The following is a 14599-nucleotide window of genomic DNA, read 5'->3' on the forward strand; positions in this document are numbered from 1 at the left end:
GGAGTGCACAAAAGGCATTTGAATGTTCGATCAGCCCATGATCGGTGAGGCAGAATCAATAGGCTGAATGGCCTGTTTCTATTTAGCTTTTCCTCAGTCAGGAATGAGGAACTATTTGAATTTCTGATTGGGAGGCAGTTGAGGGATTAACAGCAAACTAACTGCACAGCGTCTAGTCAAAAGTCACCACCATCTGCAGCGCTCAGCTCGCAAAGCCATGATGAAGAGGATTAGTCGCCAGCAAAATGCAGTCAGCGGACATTGCTTTTATCCTGTCACGGGATGTGAGGATGGCCAGGCCATGCCAACCCATCCCATCAGGGCAACAGTGAGGACTGCAGATGCTGGGGATCAGAGTTTAGATTAGAGCGGTGCTGGAAAAGCACAGCAGGTCACGCAGCATCTGAGGCGCAGGAAAATCAACGTTTTGGGCAAATCTCGACCTATCTCCAATGGCCCTTGGATAAGGCAGTGGTGAGCTGCTACCTTAAACTGCTGCAGTCCATGAGATGCAGGGACACACATATGCTGCTTTTGGGAAGGGGGTTTCCAAGATTGTGACCCAGTGACTGAACACATGGTGATACTGTACAGGTCATTCTGCTATAACGTGCATTTCCTTAACACCAATTCGCTATAACACGTTTGACAGATTGGGGACGCTTTTTAAAGCGAGTATTGGTTATAAATGCAATTCCAGCCCTCTTAGTTTTAAATGGTGCTGGTATTACGCGGTTCTCTTATAACGCGATATTGCCTTGTGTTTGCATTGCCAACTCAAGTGGCCACATGCAGGTGGAGGGCATAGACTCTGCCCATTCTCTACGCCGATTGGTTGTTTCCCTTACCCGTCATCAGGGTGCCGTCCTCGGAATGGTAATCGTCGCTGTCCATCATACGCAAACCCCACCTCCTTTCCCGCGCCGATTGGTCGACGCCACTATCCATCATTCTGCGCGCCCATTGTGAGTTTCACCCTTTCCGGTCATTGTGGGTGTCAAGCACGGGTCGCACAACCCCTCCCATCACGGATTGGTCGTCACCGCTGTCGGTCATACCCAAGCCCCGCCCCTTTCCCCATGCCGATTCGGCGTTACTGCTGTCATTCGTCCGCAGATCCCGCCGCCTCTTCCCCCGCCGCGCGGACTGAGTGACGTCGACTATGTTGGAGCCCCGCCCTCTTCCGCAACGTTGCATCCCAGGCGACGGTTGGCCGCCCGCCGTTGCCGGGGCGACGGTTACTAAAAGGGTTTTAAAAAAATTAAACGGAGAGAGGGAAAGACTAAACCCCACGACTGCATTCCCAACATTATAGTGTCTTGACGATTTGGACGCGATCCCGCCGTCGAAAGTGACAAGAAGTTGTCAACCGGCAGCCGGGTCAAAGGTCAGGGGCAAGAGACATGATGGCGACAGATTGAGGTAAATGAGAAAGAGAGGAGGAGGAATACAAATACAGTGTGTACCTTTTTATAAAACACTGGTGTGGTCTTAACAGGAATGTCTGTCCAATTTCTGGGTGCAATGAGGAGGGAGGACAACATTCCCTGGGGGTGATTTGGTTCCCCCCCCCCCCCCCCCCACCGGAGCAGGGGGCTGACTCAAAAGAGGTTTATAAAATCATGAGGGGCATAGATAAGGTGAGAAGGGAATGATTGAAAAGGGACCCGAGAGGCATCTTCTTCACGCAGAGGGTGGCGCGTGTATGGAATGAGCTGCCGGAGGAAGTGGTGGAGGCCGGTACAGTTGCAGCATTTAAAAGGCGTCTGGATGGGGATAAGATTAGGTTCCATACAGTGTGGAAACAGGCCCCTCGGCCCAACCAGTCCGCACCCAAGAGTAACCCACCCAGACCCATTTCCCTCTGACTAATGCACCTAAGACTATGGGCAATTTAGCATGGCCAGTTCACCGTAACCTGCACACCTTTGGACTGTGGGAGGAAACTGGAGTACCTGGAGGAAATCCACGCAGACACAGGGGGAATGTGCAAACTCCACACAGACAGTGATCCAAGTCCGGAATCGAACCTGGGATGCTGGTGCTGTGAGACAGCAGTGCTAACCACTGAGCCACCGTGCCACCCTAATAAGAATAGGAAGGGTGCTGGCAGGTGGGACTAGATTGGGTTGGGCTATCAGGTCGGCATGAATGAGTTGGACCGAAGGGTCTATTTCTATGTGAGAGCAAACCTTTTTTCTCTAGATGTTAGATTTGATTTATTGTTGTCATCTGTACCAAAGTACAGTGAAAATTGAAAAAAATTGCAGATGCTGTAAATCAGAAACAAAAACTGAAGTTACTGGAAAAGCTCAGCAAGTCTGGCAGCATCTGTGAAAGGAAATCAGAGTTAATGTTTTGGGTCCGGTGACCCTTCCTCAGAACCTAAGTACAGTGAAAAGCTTTGTTTTGCAAGCAGTACAGGCAGATCACAGCAAACAAGGACATACAGATCAGAGGGTGCTTAGACACAGCAAGGCATACAGTTTACATTGCACAGGAGCTAATTCAGTCATACAGCATGGAAACATACCCTTCGGTCTAACCAGTCCATGCCAACCATAATTCCAAATAAAGTTAGTCCCACTTCCCTGCTCCTAGTCTGCAAAGGAAAATCAATGTTAACATGATCAACATTATTTGAAAAACAAGAGTCCATTAAGCAGTCTAATCACGACAGGGAAGAAGCTGCTCTTGAACCTGTTGGTGAGTGTGTTCGAGCTTCTGTATCTTCTGCCTGACGGAAGAGATAGGAAAGAGGGGTCTTTGGCAGCCTTTCCACAGCAACAAGAAGTGTAAATGGAGTTTGTTGAGTTCCCCTGCTCCCCCAGAGGAAGGGAAAGCTTCTCTTGATGTTGGCTTGAGTGTTGTAATGGATGTGCATTGTAGTGGACATTGAACACCCAGGCAAAGGGAGGGTGGAGGCTGGATGGAGAAGGTATGTCTGTGGTTGGGAGGCGAGTGGCTTGAGGGATGGTGTCTTAAGGAGATATGGGGGGTGCAGCAGCAGGGAGGTGATAGGATGGTAGCAACGAGGTTGAATGTCCAATGTAGGGGAGGTGGCAGGGAGGTTGATGGGAAGGTATGGGAGGAATGCCAGGGCGATGTATAGGGTGAGTAACAGGGAGGTTGATGGGAATGTATGGGGTGTGGTGGGGAGATGTGATAGGCAAGTGGTGGAGGGAGGTGTTGGGAAATGGGAGATGGAGGGGAGTTGTGGGATCTGAAGAGGTGATGGTGGTAGAGGTGTGGTCAGCCTTAGCTTCAGCCTCACATATGAGTCAGATGCACCCCAATGCAAGAAAATAAACCCTCCGATGACTCCAGTGGTATGACTGGGTGTTGTCAAGTCACAGGTGCTGACTTTCAGATGAGACATGACACTGAGGCACTGTATCCTTTTTGAGTGGAGATAGGAAGATGTCATAACATTATCGGAAGGACAGTGGAAGGTGGGCAATCGTCTAGGTATCTTGGGGGCCAGACCTTTCTCTTATTTGGCACAATGGCTCAGTGGTTAGCACTGCAGCCTCTCAGCACCAGGGACCCAGGTTTGCTTCCAGCCTTGGGCGACTGTCTGTGTGAAGTTGGCACATTCTTGTCCTATCCATCTGGGTTTCCTCCGGGTGCCCGGGTTTCCTCCCACTGTCCAAAGATATGCAGGTCAGGTGGATTTTCCATGCTAAATTGCCCATAGTGTTAGGTGCATTTGTCAGAGGGAAATGTATCTGGGTGGGTTACTCTTCAGAGGGTCGGTGTGGACTTGTTGGGACAAATGGCCTGTTTCCCCACTGTAGGGAATAGAACATTACAGTGCAGTACAGGCCCTTCGGCCCTCGATGTTGCGCCGACCTGTCATACCAATCTGAAGCCCATCTAACTACGTCCAAATGCTTGTCCAATGACGACTTAAACGTACTTAAAGTTGGCAAATCTACTACCGTTGAAGGCAAAGCATTCCATACCTTTACTACTCTCTGAGTAAAGAAACTACCTCTGACATCTGTCCTATATCTATCACCCCTCAGTTTAAAGCTATGTCCCCTCGTATTTGCCGTCACCATACTTGGAAAAAGGCTCTCCCTGTCCACCCTATCTAACCCTCTGATTATCTTAAATGTCTGTATTAAGTCACCTCTCAACCTTCTTCTCTCTAACGAAAACAGCCTTAAGTACCTCAGCCTTCCCTCCATGCCAGGCAGCCTCCTAGTAAATCACTTCTGCACCCTTTCCAAAGCTTCCACATCCTTCCACAGAGTTTTGTACAGCTGTAGCATAACCTCATGGTTCCGGAACTCGATCCCTCTATTAATAAAAGCTAAAACACTGTATGCCTTCTTAACAGCCCTGTCAACCTGGGTGGCAACTTTCAAGGATCTGTGTACCTGGACACCGAGATCTCTCTGCTCATCTACACTACCAAGAATCTTACCATTAGCCCAGTACTTTGCATTCCGGTTACTCCGACCAAAGTGAATCACCTCACACTTTTCTGCATTAAACTCCATTTTCCACCTCTCAGCCCAGCTCTGCAGCTTATCTATGTCTTTCTGTAACCTACAACATCCTTCGTCACTATCCACAACTCCACCGACCTTAGTGTCATTTGCAAATTTACTAACCCACCCTTCTACGCCCTCATCCAGGTCATTTATAAAAATGACGAACAGCAGTGGAACCAACACCGACCCTTGCGGTACACCACTAGTAACTGGACTTCAGGATGAACATTTCCCATCAACCACCACCCTCTGTCTTCTTTCAGCAAGCCAATTACTGATCCAAACTGCTATATCTCCCACAATCCCATTCCTCCACATTTTGTACAATAGCCTACTGTGGGGAACCTTATCGAACGCCTTGCTGAAATCTATATACACCATATCAACCGGTTTACACTCATCTACCTGTTTGGTCACCTTCTCAAAGAACTCAATAAGGTTTGTGAGGTATGACCTACCCTTCACAAAACCGTACTGACTATCCCTAATCAAATTATTCTTTTCTAGACGATTATAAATCTTATCTCTTATAACCTTTTCCAACACTTTACCAACAACTGAAGTAAGGCTCACTGGTCTATAATTACCAGGGTTGTCTCTCCTCCCCTTCTTGAACAGGGGAACCACATTTGCTATCCTTCATCTTCTGGCACTATTCCTGCAGACAATGACAATTTAAAGATCAATGCCAAAGGCTTGGCAATCTCCTCCCTGGCTTCCCAGAGGATCCTAGGATAAATCCCATCCGGCCCAGGGTATTTATCTATTTTCACACTCTGCAGGATTTTTAATACCTCTTCCTTGTGAACCTTAATCACACCCAGTCTAGTATCCTGTATCTCAGTATTCTCCTTGACAACATTGTCGTTTTCTAGAGTGAATACTGTCGAAAAATATTCATTAAGTGCTTCCCCTATCTCCTCTGACTCCACACACAACTTCCCACTACTATCCTTGATTGGCCCTAATCTTACTCTCATCATTCTTTTATTCCTTAAATACCTATAGAAAGCTTTAGGGTTTACCCTGATCCTATTCACCAACAACTTCTCATGTCTCCTCCTGGCTCTTCTGAGCTCTCTCTTTAGGTCTTTCCTGGCTACCTTGTAACCCTCAAGTGCCCTAACTGAGCCTTCACATCTCATCCTAACATAAGCCTTCTTCTTCCTCTTGACCAGAGATTCCACTTCCTTCGTAAACCACGGCTCCCACGCTCTACAGCTTCCTCACTGCCTGATAGGTACATTCTTATCTAGGACACACAGGAGCTTTTCCTTGAATAAGCTCCACATTTCTAATTGCCCATCCCCTGCAGTTTCCTTCCCCATCCTATGCTTCCTAAATCTTGCCTAATCGCATCGTAATTGCCTTTCCCCCAGCTGTAACTCTTGCCCAGTGGTATACACCTATCCCTTTCTATCACTAAAGTAAAAATAACAGAATTGTGATTGCTATCACCAAACTGCTCACTAAAGTCTAACACCTGGCCGGGCTCATTACCCAGTACTAAATCTAATGTGGCTTTGCCCCTTGTTGGCCTGTCTACATACTGTGTCAGGAAGCCCTCCTGCTCGCACTGGACAAAAACTGATCCATTGATAGTACTCGTACTATAGTGTTCCCAGTCAATATTTGGAAAGTTGAAGTCCCCCATGACAACTACCCTGTCTCTCTCACTCCTATCGAGAATCATCTTTGCTATCCTTTCCTCTACATCTCTGGAACTATTTGGAGGCCTATAGAAAACTCCCAACAGAGTGACCTCTCCTTTCCTATTTCTAACCTCAGCTCATACTACCTCAGTTGACAAGTCCCCAAACATCCTTTCTGCAACTGTAATACTGTCCTTGACCAACAATGCCACACCTCCCCCTCTTTTACCATCTTCTCTGTTCTTACTGAAACATCTAAATCCTGGAACCTGCAACAACCATTCCTGTCCCTGCTCTATCCATGTCTCCGAAATGGCCACAACATCGAAGTCCCAGGTACCAACCCATGCTGCAAGTTCACCCACCTTATTCCGGATGCTCCTGGCGTCGAAGTAGACACACTTCAAACCAACCTCTTGCTTGCCAGTGCCATCTTGCGTCCCTGAAACTTGATTTCGGACGTCCCTACTCTCAACCTTTTCTATACTCAAACTACAATTTTGGTTCCCATCCCCCTGCTGGATTAGTTTAAACCCACCCCAATAGCCTTAGCGAATTTCACCCCCAGGATATCGGTACCCCTCTGGTTCAGATGAAGACCATCCTGCTTGTAGAGGTCCCACCTACCCCAGAAAGAGCCCCAATTATCCAAGAATCCAAAACCCTCCCTCCTGCACCATCCCTGTAGACACATGTTCAACTCCTCTCTCTCCCTATTCCTTGCCTCACTAGCACATGGCACGGGCAACAAACCAGAGACAACAACTCTGTTCGTCCTAGCTGTAAGCTTCCATCCTAGCTCCCTGAATTTCTGCCTTAAATCCCCATCTCTCTTCCTACCTATGTCGTTGGTGCCTATGTGGACCACGACTTAGGGCTGCTCCCCCTTCCTCTTAAGGATCCCAAATCTAACCCATTGTTCTTTCTGGAAAGATAGATGCAGAAAAGATAAATGAGAACGGTTCTGGGGATTAGGGATTTTAGCTCTGTGGCTAGTTTAGAGAAGCTAGGGTTGTTCACCTGAGAAAACAGAAGGTTGAGAGGAAATTTCAGCGACATGTTCAAAATCATGAGGTTTCTGAGCTGTGTGAAAACTGTTCCTATTGTAGGAAAGATTTCAGGTGATTGGTGAAAGAAACGTTGGAGTCTTGAGGAGAAACATTTTCACATGGCAAGTAGTTAGTAGTTAGATATTGTGGTGGAGGCAGATTCAGTTGAGGCTTTTAAAGAGAGAATTGGATCATTGCCTGAAGGAAAAATATTTGCAGGGTAACAAGTAACTTGCAGGGGAGCGGGATTAACTGAGCTCCTGTCTCAGAGCCAGCACAGACTCATTGGGCTAAATGGTCTCTGTCACTGCTATTGCCATTTTGTGATTTAAATTCAAATCCGGGGAGGGAGACATTTAGAAACCATAGCCTGGGTTTTTGACTGAGGGCTGTTTTGAGGGGATAATGGGCTTCTTTTCTGCTTTGGAGCCACAGCCTGTGCTCTGATATTGTGCTGCTCCTTTTCTTCATGTGTTTAAACTTTATTTCTTTGTGATAAAGACCTAAGTGCAAACAAAAACATTATTTAATCTCCTCTTGGGGAAATAAAGGAGTGAAGCTGTGACTCTCAATCTGGCAGGAATCAAAACTGGGTGTTGCATTTTTAGAAACTGCCAGAGCCGCATCTGTTGAGAAATAGGCAATGCAGGAGGAAGCCATTTGGCCCATCTAGTCTGTGCTGGCTCCTTCAAAGACATTTCCATATAGTTACACACCACATGGAACTGTGCTACTTTGCTGTTTACTTACAGCCCTGTACAACCTTTCCATTTATTTATCCCCTTTTGGAAGTTCTTATTAAATTTAGTTCTAGCTCTCAACCACTTGCTATATCTAAATAACAATTCTCCTTTCTTCTCACGCTGATTATTTTGCTAATTAATGTAATTCACTGAATTATTATAGTACAAAAGGAAGCCATTTGGCCCATCATATTCACACTGGCTCTTTGAATATGCATTGTGATATAGTGCCATTCTTCCTTCTTTTCCCCATATCCTTGCACATTGTATCTATTTAAATAATTATCCAATTCCTTCTTAAATTCCTTGATTGAACATGCTCCCTCCACACTTTCAGACACTGCATCCTGGTCTCCAACTACTCACGGATGACAATATGTTGTCTCACATCACAGGTACTACATGTGCAGATCACTTCCAACCAGTTCCCTCTTGTTCTTGATCAGTTTATGAGCAGGGATAGTTTCTCCCTAACTACCCCTTCATGATTTTAAAAGCTGCAATCAAATCCCCTCCGGGCCTTATCCAGTCTAAGGCAAGCAGCCTCAACTTCAACGATTCATCTTTGTGAACTTTCTCATCGATGGAACATTTCTCATAAAGCTCTTTGGAATTCCCAACCCCAGAGAGTCGTAGTGCTCAATCTTTGCATCTATTGCAGACTGGGATTGGTAGATTTTCTGACATGGGATTAGAGTGCAAATCAAGTTAAGGTCAGACACTAGTCATGCTCTGAAGAAGAGTTTTTGGACTCGACATTAGCTCTGTTCCTTGCCCCACAGAGTTTCCAGCCTGCTGAATTTCTCCAGCATTTTCTGTTTTTCTATCAGCGATGATCTTAATGATGGGGACTGATATGAACTACTCACGCTCCTGTTTCTTAGATTCCCAGTGCACTGTGCAAGCATAGATAGAGAGTGTTAACAGAATAATGCACTGTGTAGAGCATCGCAGCCAACGCCCAATCCTGATGCACGTATGAGAGTCCCTTGGGTGGTGATTGGGTGCAGGAGGCTTTGCTGACTTCCCTCTCTACAGCTCAGGAGGCTGAACCTGACTGTCGTCCTCCAGTAGCTAATCTGTGACCAAATTTCCCACCCTCCATGGCTTTTTGAGTGAAGTTGAGTTTTTTTTAAGTCACCCGGATTCCTGAATTTATTAGCCAATAGCCAGGCTATGGCTATCAATGTATGGTACTTAGTTGAGGAACAAAGATGCAAAAATGCAAAAGTTGCTATCTGAGATGCATACTCCAACAGCAGCTTCACAAAAATGATATCTTGTTGAAAACAGCTGCTTATCACCATTTTGGGCAGCACGGTGGCTCAGTGGTTAGCACTGCTGCCTCACAGGGCCAGAGATCTGAGTTCAATTCCAACCTTGGGCGACTATCTGTGTGGAGTTTGCACATTCTCCCTGTGTCTGTGTAGACTTCCTCCAGGTGCTCCGGTTTCCTCCCACAATCCAAAGATGTGCAGGTCAGGTGAATTGGCCATGCTAAATTACCCATAGTGTTCAGGGTGTACGTTAGATGCATTGGTCAGTGGTAAATGTAGAGTGGTAGGGGAATGGGTCTGGGTGGGTTACTTTTCGGAGGGTCAGTGTGGACTTTTGGGCCACAATGTAGGGGCTCTATGAATACTTATTTCAAGTGGTATTTAATTCCTGGACTTGCACAGTTCAATACAAACTAAACCCACCAAAGAAGCTGAAGTTTTCTCCATTTAGGTAATGTCATAGAGTCATATAGCATGGAAATAGACGCTTCAGTCCAACTCATCTGTGCTGATCGGACATCCCAATCTGACCTACTCCCATTTGCCAGCATTTGGCCCATATCTCTCTAAACCCTTTCTATCCATGTGCCCATCCAGATGCCTTTTAAAATGTACTAGCCTCCACCACTTTCTCTGGCAGCTCAATCTATACACGCACCACCCTCTGCATGAGAAAGTTACATCTCAGTTCCCTTTTAAATCTTTTCCCTCTCACCTTAACCCTATGCCTTCTAGTTTTGGACTCCCCCCTCCCTAAGATAAAGACCGTGGCTGTTCCCTTTATCCATGCCCCCTCATGATTTTATAAACCTCTATAAGGTAAGCCCTAATGCCATAGCAAGTGGTAATAGCTGCCCATCAACCTATCTTAACATTGAGCATTCACAGTTGCAATTAAAGTGTCATTCTTTCAGCTTTTAGTGATTGTTGGAAAATATTAAGTAAAAATTTTTACTTAAAATTTGGAAAAAAAAGTATCATCTCTTTTGTTTCTATTATCTTGCCTTTTTTCCCTTCTCAGTACTTCTCTTTGCAAATTTTATTTGACTTGGAAGTCAACTCCTCTAATTTATACTTCCTTGTTCAGTTCACTAAGACCCGGGTGCTTTTTGGACGTACCTGTTTCCACCAGAGGCATCTGCAAGGGGGTGGGGTGGGGAGGCTGGGATCCTTGGAGGTGAAGGACACGGAGTTGTCAGTAGGTCATCTGTGATTGGCACTGTGTAGAGTGTTGCTCAGTTTGTGTTTTTGAGAGTCTTAGTGGTGGCTCTCCACCGGTCCCATCGAACATCACAAAGAATGGTCAGTTAGTAGCATGTCTCATGATATTAATTTAAGTAACGCATTAAATGGGTGATCGTCTTCTTACATGTACAAACGTACAAATTAGGAGTGGGCCATTCAGCCCCTCAAGCTTATGTCATCGTCATTCAGTGAGGTTATAGAATCCCTACAGTATGGAAGCAGGCTATTCAGCCCTGAGGGTGGACTTGAACCTAAGTCCCTAGCCCTATGAGGCAATAGTGTTAACCACTGTGCTGCCCAGATGTCTGATCTTACTATGAACCCAACTGTACTTCCCCATCCACCAGCTTCAATCTTAGACTCCCTTGTTTAATTAAGAACCTGTATTAAAATGTTCAATAGGTTGCCGTGCAAAAGAGAATTCCACATACAAATAGAGTCATAGAGATGTACAGCATGGAAACAGATCCTTCGGTCCAACACATCCATGCCGACTAGATATCCCAACCCAATGTAGTCCCACCAGCCAGCACCCGGCCATATCCCTCCAAACTCTTCCTATTCATATACCCATCCAAATGCCTTTTAAGTGTTGCAATTGTACCAGCCTCCACCTCTGGCAGCTCATTCCATACACGTACCACCCTCTGCATGAAAAAGTTGCCCCTTAGGTCTCTTTTATATCTTTCCCCTCTCACCCTAAACCTATGCCCTGTAGCTCTGGACTCCCCAACCCCAAGGAAAAGAATTTATTTATTTATCCTATCTATGCCCCTCAAAGTTTTGTAAACCTCTATAAGGTCACCGCTCAGCCTCCGACGCTCCAGGGAAAACAGCCCCAGTCTGTTCAGCCTCTCCCTGTAGCTCAAATCCTCCAATCCTGGCAACATCCTTGTAAATCTTTTCTGAACCCTTTTAAGTTTAACAACATCTTTCCGATACGAAGGAGACCAGAATTGCACGCAATATTCCAACAGTGGCCTAACCAATGTCCTCTCCATCCGCAAAATGACCTCCCAACTCCTGTACTCAATACTCTGACCAATAAAGGAAAGCGTACCAAACGCCTTCTTCACTATCCTATCTACTTGCGACTCCACTTTCAAGGAGCTATGAACCTGCACTCCAAGGTCTCTTTGTTCAGCAACACTTCTTAGGACCTTACCATTAAGTGTATAAGTCCTGCTAAGATTTGCTTTCCCAAAATGCAGCACCTTGCATTTATCTGAATTAAACTCCATCTGCCACTTCTCAGCCCATTGACCCATCTGGTCCAGATCCTGTTGTAATCTGTGGTAACCCTCTTCGCTGTCCACTACACCTCCAATTTTGGTGTCATCTGAAAACTTACTAACTGTACCTCTTATGCTCGTATCCAAATCATTTATGTAAATGACAAAAAGTAGAGGGCCCAGCACCGATCCTTGTGGTACTGCACTGGTCACAGGCCTCCAGTCTGAAAAACAACCCTCCACCACCACCCTCTGCCTTCTACCTTTGAGCCAGTTATGTATCCAAATGGCTAGTTCTCCCTGTATTCCCTGAGATCTAACCTTGCTAATCAGTCTCCCTTGTCGAACGCCTTACTGAAGTCCATATAGATCACATCTACTGCTCTGCCCTCATCAATCCTCTTTGTTACTTCTTCAAAAAACTCAATCAAGTTTGTGATACATGATTTCCCACACACAAAGCCATGTTGACTATCTCTAATCAGTCCTTGCCTTTCCAAATACATGTACATCCTGTCCCACAGGATTCCCTCCAACAACTTGCCCATCACTGAGGTCAGGCTCATCGGTCTATAGTTCCCTGGCTTGTCTTTACTGCCCTTCTTAAACAATGGCACCACGTTTGCCAACCTCCAGTCTTCCGGCACCTCACCTGTGACTATCGATGATACAAATATCTCAGCAAGGGGCCGAGCAATCACTTCCCTAGCTTCCCACAGAGTTCTTGGGTACACCTGATCAGATCTTCGGGATTTATCCACCTTTACCCGTTTCAAGACATCCAGCACTTCCTCCTCTGTAATCTGGACATTTTTCAAGATGTCACCATCTATTTCCCTACAGTCTATATCTTTCATATCCTTTTCCACAGTAAATACTGATGCAAAATATTCATTTAGTATCTCCCCCATTTTCTGTGGCTCCACACAAAGGCCGCCTTGCTGGTCTTTGAGGGGCCCTATTCTCTCCCTAGTTACCCTTTTGTCCTTAATATATTTGTAAAAACCCTTTGGATTCTCCTTAATTGTATTTGCCAAAGCTATCTCATGTCCTCCTGATTTACCTCTTAAGTATACTCCTACTTCCTTTATACTCTTCTAAGGATTCACTCGATCTATCTTGTCTATACCTGACATATGCTTCCTTCTTTTCCTTAACCAATACCTCAATTTCTTTAGTCATCCAGCATTCCCTATACCTACCAGCCTTCCCTTTCACCCTAACAGGAATATACTTTCTCTGGATTCTTGTTATCTCATCTCACTTCTGAAGGCTTCCCATTTTCCAGCCATCCCTTTACCTGCGAACATCTGCCTCCAATCAGTTTTCGAAAGTTCTTGCCTAATACCGTCAAAATTGGCCTTTCTCCAATTCAGAACTTCAACGTTTAGATCTGGTCTATCCTCTGTGACAAATAAAATTCTCATTTCTGCCTTAAAAGTCTGAGTACTTGACCTTAGTTTTAAATTGTGTCTCCAAGTCTCTCACAAAAGGGAAAAAAACATACTGTCAGGATCCATGATGTCAAACAGGACCGATATCCTATTTGTTTCAATAAGATCACCTCTCTGGTTTCTGTTTAGATGCCATTTCTCTCGCTTCCACCAACTTCAAGCCTCAATGTTCTACCATCTACTCCACCTCCCACAGAAATCGTTTGAGAGTAAAGAGATGGTAAACTGTCTATCGTCTATTATTAATATCTCTCAGTGTGGGCAGGTTTTGAGGAAGGAAGGACTGTAAGTAGAAGCTTTATCGACCTGTTCCTCTTCCCATGCTGGCAGGTATTCAGATTCCCTGCTGTTGAAGATGAAGACAGATACTTTGACCTACCCTAGAAAGATGTACGCCCCTCAGAACTATGCGGATGAAGACAGTCTCCCCGTTCGGGCGGTGCCAAGACCGCTGGATGTAGAGCCAGTTCGAATGGACTCCCTCTCCGACCTAGATGTGTCCCTGACACCCGACAAGATTGGCAAGTCCGTGGGAATACTGAAAAAGCGAGAAGGGCCAGGCAGCGATGTGGCAAGCAGGAGAGTCAGCCGGCGGCAAGTAATTACATTGCCCCCTTCCCCTAGGCAATATTAACACATTCCAATGCCTCCCTTCCCCTGGGTAATATTAACATATTCCAGGGACCCCCTTTCCCATGGGTAATATTAACATATTCCAGGGACCCCCTTTCCCATGGGTAATATTAACATATTCCAGGGACCCCCTTTCCCATGGGTAATATTAACACATTCCAGGGACCCCCTTTCCCATGGGTAATATTAACATATTCCAGGGACCCCCTTTCCCATGGGTAATATTAACATATTCCAGGGACCCCCTTTCCCATGGGTAATATTAACACATTCCAGGGACCCCCTTTCCCATGGGTAATATTAACACATTCCAGGGACCCGCTTTCCCATGGGTAATATTAACATATTCCAGGGACCCCCTTTCCCATGGGTAATATTAACACATTCCAGGGACCCCCTTTCCCATGGGTAATATTAACACATTCCAGGGACCCCCTTTCCCATGGGTAATATTAACATATTCCAGGGACCCCCTTCCCCATGGGTAATATTAACACATTCCAGGGACCCCTTTCCCATGGGTAATTTTAACATATTCCAGGGACCCCCTTTCCCATGGGTAATATTAACACATTCCAAGGACCCCCTTTCCCATGGGTAATATTAACATATTCCAGGGACCCCCTTTCCCATGGGTAATATTAACATATTCCAGGGACCCCCTTTCCCATGGGTAATATTAACACATTCCAGGGACCCCCTTTCCCATGGGCAACATTAACACATTCCAGGGACCCCCTTTCCCATGGGCAATATTAACACATTCCAGGGACCCCCTTTCCCATGGGTAATATTAACATATTCCAGGGACC

At 45.8% G+C, this 14599-nt stretch overlaps 1 protein-coding gene across 2 annotated transcripts in view; it reads left to right on the forward strand.

Moving 5' to 3' along the window:
- The first annotated feature begins 1210 nt into the window (after positions 1-1210).
- ppp1r35 (protein phosphatase 1, regulatory subunit 35) overlaps positions 1211-14599 on the forward strand; it is a 44747-nt gene continuing 31358 nt past the window's right edge. For both annotated transcript variants that reach the window (XM_043683583.2, XM_043683586.2), the window contains exons 1-2: positions 1211-1422; positions 13485-13752. In XM_043683583.2, the coding sequence (XP_043539518.2) occupies positions 13510-13752 (243 nt within the window). In that variant the 5' untranslated portion in view covers positions 1211-1422; positions 13485-13509. The remainder of the gene's footprint in view (positions 1423-13484; positions 13753-14599) is intronic.

Source organism: Chiloscyllium plagiosum, unplaced genomic scaffold (genome assembly GCF_037043375.1).
Source record: "Chiloscyllium plagiosum isolate Xiang-an unplaced genomic scaffold, Cpla_swu_hap1 HiC_scaffold_44, whole genome shotgun sequence".
NCBI lineage: Eukaryota > Metazoa > Chordata > Chondrichthyes > Orectolobiformes > Hemiscylliidae > Chiloscyllium > Chiloscyllium plagiosum.